General features: G+C 34.1%; 1 protein-coding gene across 1 annotated transcript; it reads left to right on the forward strand.

Annotated features, from left to right (window-relative positions):
- Positions 1-1,740: 1,740 nt before the first annotated feature.
- On the forward strand, positions 1,741-2,676 carry LOC131198156 (olfactory receptor 14I1-like). The gene has a single exon (XM_058182660.1). It carries the CDS (start codon positions 1,741-1,743, stop codon positions 2,674-2,676), a length of 936 nt encoding a protein of 311 aa, XP_058038643.1.
- Positions 2,677-5,059: the final 2,383 nt, after the last annotated feature.

Genomic DNA, 5,059 nt, shown 5'->3' on the forward strand with positions numbered 1-5,059 from the left:
TTCCCAGTACAGTTTCTTCAGTAAATTTTTGGTAAATTTTCAGATAAATCATAGATTTTCACAGATACCTTGTTTTTGTTTGTTTTCTGGTTAGGGGTTAATAACAAGTTTCCTATTTTTGGTTCTATTTTTAATAAATACAAATAATTTATTAATAGTGTTTCCTCAAAAATTCTATCTAATCAAGAAGAAAAGAAATTTTACATTTCCTAATGAAAACAATGAGGAAAAAATTGGGCATCCTTTTGAAAAACAGAAGCTACTTAGAGGCTAATCTAGTGTTGACATCTGATTAAACTGTAATGGACATTGAAAATACAGGCATTTACTCAATCATGAATGATAATAATGGTCAGTGAACTTGTGTGCATCTATGTCTTTCCTTACAATGTAGGCAAACACAATGTCCTTGGCAATTAAGTTGAAGAATTACATCACCCTCACCCATACTACTTTGTGTGATCATTCCCTTCTGCACATATGCCATTAGCTTTCCTCATTATTCCATGTGGGAGTTATTTTGAAATATTGAGGTTACTCTATGTGTCTCATGAAATTTGTGACATGATAACATAGACAACAGTTCTGTATTCATTTATTTCGGCTCATTTGTTCCATCAAACCAACTCTGATATAGACATCAAAGGTAACATTAGAGTACAAATTCTGAAGATGGTGTGTTACAGTTAGAAAATACAACTCTTTTGCTCTTTTTTGGTTTTAATTGTGGTCTATTAGTGTGAGGGTACTTGGAAAAATGAGAGAAAATATCTGGATGTCAAGGTCATCCAAGTAGCCATCATATGTCTATCATTCACTGCTACTCAAAACAAGATTTCCCAAATCTACATCTATGGAGTCACATTGAATCCACAATAAGAAATGTGTTGTTTATACTTTGTTAAGTGAAGGCTGAAGGGGAGCATGTAAGGAAATATGGAGCATGCAAGAAAACTAGAAATAAATCTACCATTTTGTATGCATCAATTTGATTCAGTTTAGGGAAGAATAAAAATAAAAATATTCAAGCTACAGCCTAAAACCATGTTTTTCTTTTTAAAACTTCCTAATCCTTCATTCTGTTGATTTGAATATTTTTAAAAGTATCAGTTTTTCTGCGCCAGCATATCTTTCTTCAAACATATGATTTTAAATGTGTACTTACAGTCCTCTGCTATTTTTAATTTTATTTGCATTAGGCTATTGAATTTGTTTTGCCAGTTCTCATGATGGTAGTTGTTTACAAAAGTCTGAAAAAAAATAGTGTTTCCCTACTCCCCAGGGAGATGAGAGATCTGCTTAAATTTACATTGTTAAAATTCTTATGAAGATGGCACTTGCAGTGACGTGCAATTAAATACTGAACACATATAATGTGTACATGATATGCTCTCCTTGTCCACCTGGGGAAAGAAAATATAAGGGATCAGATGAAAATTTCGGAGATCAGTGAAAGAAGAATCCTCATGCATAATGGAGTAGAAGAAAAGGTAAGGCAAGTGTGGTTTATGGAGTTATATTGATTTTTTTTTAAAAAAAAATACATCAATCAGTATGGTGTAAGCCATTTTTATAGTTATATCTTCCCAAAACATATACTGTACTTTAAGCATATTAGAAAAAAGTACATAAAGAATAAAACGCTCTTATTGTTCCTTTTAGATGGAATTAGTTTTTCCACTGTGAAATAAATCTGTATATAATTTAGTTTTCATCTTTCTACAGGGGTGACATAATGTCATGTCTAACACTACAGGCATGCCAAATTTTGTACTTGCTGGATTTTCTGGAAATCAAGAGGCTCAAATTTTACATGGCACTGTCTTCTTGATAACATATCTCTTTGTCCTGCTGGTAAATCTTCTGATTATTTTTTTAATACTATTCAATCGCTACCTACATACTCCAATGTATTTCTTTTTAATCAATTTAGCTCTTGGTGATCTTGGTGTCACCTCTGCCATTATACCCAAATCTATAGTTAATACCTTCACAAATTCCAAATTGATTTTGTATTTTGAATGTATGACACAATTGTTTTTCTATGTTTCTTTCCTATCATCAAATTTATTCTTTCTCACTATCATGGCTTATGACAGATACATTGCCATCTGTCACCCATTACACTTTGCATCCATAATGAAGTGGTCCACTTGCTTCCAAATGGCAGGAGGGGCCTGGGTGCTTGGATTTCTGCATTCAGCTTTACACACATGGAATATTTTTTCAATGCTTTTCTGCTCCAATATTATCAACCAGTTCTTCTGTGAAGTTCCACAGTTAATCAAGCTCATTTGTTCTGATTCTTACCTCAGTGAAATCTGGGTTCTTGTCTTTAGTTCATGCTTAGGAGTTGGCTGCCTGTCATTCATTATCTCGAGCTATGTTCGGATCTTTTCCACTGTGCTGAGAATGCCCTCAGTTGAGAAAAAGGAAAAGGCCTTCTCCACTTGCATCCCCCACCTCATTGTGGTTTCCCTATTCATTGGTAGTAGCCTCTTGGCTCACCTGATATTACCTGTAAATTCTCCATCTAGACTGGACCAAGTATTTACCACACTATATACTATGGTGCCTTCACTAATAAATCCAATAATCTACAGCATGAGGAACAAAGATGTGAAAGCTGCCTTTTTGAAATTGCTTGATTGGAGATTATTTTTCAAACAATGTTAATTCCCCTTTGACATACCAATTTGTTTGTCATGTTAATTTTGAAATTCAGCTTACGCTAACTGATTAGGCATTTCACATTGAATGTATATTTTTGGTTCATTTGATATATTATAAATTATGATCTGTTGAATCTGCCAAAGTAAATGTTTTACAATATTGAGCCTTCTACAGCATCAATTCTGTTGGAATCATGAATATATCTTTCAATAAATTATTTTCATTGGTTGTATTTTCACAATTGACTTCCTAAAGGCATTTTGGAAATATGAAATTGTAATCAGGAACAAATTAATGTAGCTAATTAATGTTTAAGGGAAATGGGTTTTAAATCAAACATTAAATTTTGGATTTTATTGTCTGATTTTAACTTGTTATGCTATAACTGTATATGTAACTGTAAGCTGTCCAGAGTTACCCTACTGTAAGATGGGTGACCAATAAATTTTATTAATAAATAAATGGTATGTGGGGCAATCAAAAAAGAATCAGTACTTTATGGAATAATTGTGTGCAAAAGATATTTAAGGCTAGTGACATGGAAAACATTTCTGAATTAACCAGAGATTGGCAAAGATTTATGTTTTTTTGTTTTTTTGTTTGTTTGTTGTTTGTTTGTTTGATTATGTGTACATATTCAGGAATGGTATATACAGGTCTCCTAAATGATTTCAGCTCTTGATATCAAAGTTGGGGTTTTTTGTATCACTTTTTTCTAAGGAATATTTTTTATAGGAAATTTGTGCCCTTCTAAAAATATTAACTTAGTTTTCCATATCAGGACAGCAGCTTCTGTGACATATGATGGGATATCAACAAGCAAGAAATTGCCTTGCAATGCAAATTGTGGCTTGCATCATGACACCATTTCTGCCATCTTGCTTTTTTTTTAACCCCTCCTTGGGATCCTGCTGAATCAAAGTAATGATTTTATCACAATCATGAACACTGCTGAATCAGAAAGATAATCTGCCGTTGTTTTTATTTATTACCAATACAGGTAGACTTTATATCTCTCCCTTCACTCCTTACGATACTAGACAACACAGTATCAACAGTAGAGTTCTTCAAGTTTCTAAGTTCTATCATATCTCAAGACTTAAAATGGACACCTAACATCAAAAACATCATCAAAAAATCACAATAAAGAATGCTGTTTCTGCACCAACTCAAAAAGCTCAAACTGCCCAAGGAGCTGCTGATTCAGTTCTACAGAGGAATTATTGAGCCTGTCACCTCTATAACTGTCTGGTTTGGCTCTGCAACCAAACAAGACAGACACAGACTTCAATTAAAAAAACAGTTGCTACCAACCTGTCTTCCATTGAGGACTGTATACTGCACAAGTCAAAAAGAGGGCTGTGAAAATATTTACAGATCCCTCACATCCTGGACATAAACTGTTTCAACTCCTACCCTCAAAATGACATTATACAGCACTGCACATCAGAACAACTAGACACAAGAACTGTTTTTTTCCTGAACACCATCACTCTGCTAAACAAATAATTCCCTCAATACTGTCAAACTATTTACTAAGTTTGCACTACTATTTATCTTTTCATCGTTCCCACCATCCATTTCCTTCTACTTATGAGTGTATGACTGTAACTTTGTTGCTTGTATCCTTACAATTTATATGATATTGTTTCCTGATTGCTTATTTGTACCCTATGACTATCATTAAGTGTTGTACCTTATGATTCTTGATGCAGGTATCTTTTCTTTTATGTACACTGAGAGCATATGCACCAAGACAAATTCCTTGTGTGTCCAATCACACTTGGCCAATAAAAAATTCCATTCCATTCTATTCTGTTCTGTTCTATTCTAACATCTTAGTGTCATACAGTAATTCTAGAAAGTCTCAGAAACAAATGAACTGGAAGGAGATGCGTGATCGGAACGATGAGAAGATTAATAATAGTGCACACTTAGTAAATGTCAAGGGAATTATTTGTTTAGCAGAGTGATGGCGGTCGGGAAAAACTGTTCTTGTGTCTAGTTGTTCTGGTGTGCAGTGCTCTATAGCGTCGTTTTGAGGGTAGGTGTTGAAACAGTTTATATCCAGGATGAGGGGTCTGTAAATATTTTCATAGCCCTCTTTTTCATTTGTGCAGTATACAGGTCCTCAATGGAAGGCAGGTTGGTAGCAATTGTTTTTTCTGCAGCTCAGGTTTACATTATTGCTTTGTTGTGATTAATACTTGAAATAATTCTTCGTCAATTTCTTCTTGCCTTGGTGTCTGGATTTGCTTGATGCTGTTTCACTCACTGTGGTTTTGCCTGCTGGTAGCCCTAAAAATGCAAGAAGCAGAATAATACTACTAATTGATAATCAGCTTTTTTCAAATGCAGTCCAGCTGCACTTAGATCTTCCTTTCTG

Source organism: Ahaetulla prasina, chromosome 4 (genome assembly GCF_028640845.1).
Source record: "Ahaetulla prasina isolate Xishuangbanna chromosome 4, ASM2864084v1, whole genome shotgun sequence".
In the NCBI taxonomy this organism is placed as follows: domain Eukaryota; kingdom Metazoa; phylum Chordata; class Lepidosauria; order Squamata; family Colubridae; genus Ahaetulla; species Ahaetulla prasina.

Coding starts and splice junctions, on each gene's coding strand:
- LOC131198156 (XM_058182660.1), top strand. CDS start 1,741: ATGTCTAACACTACAGGCATGCCAAATTTTGTACTTGCTGGATTTTCT.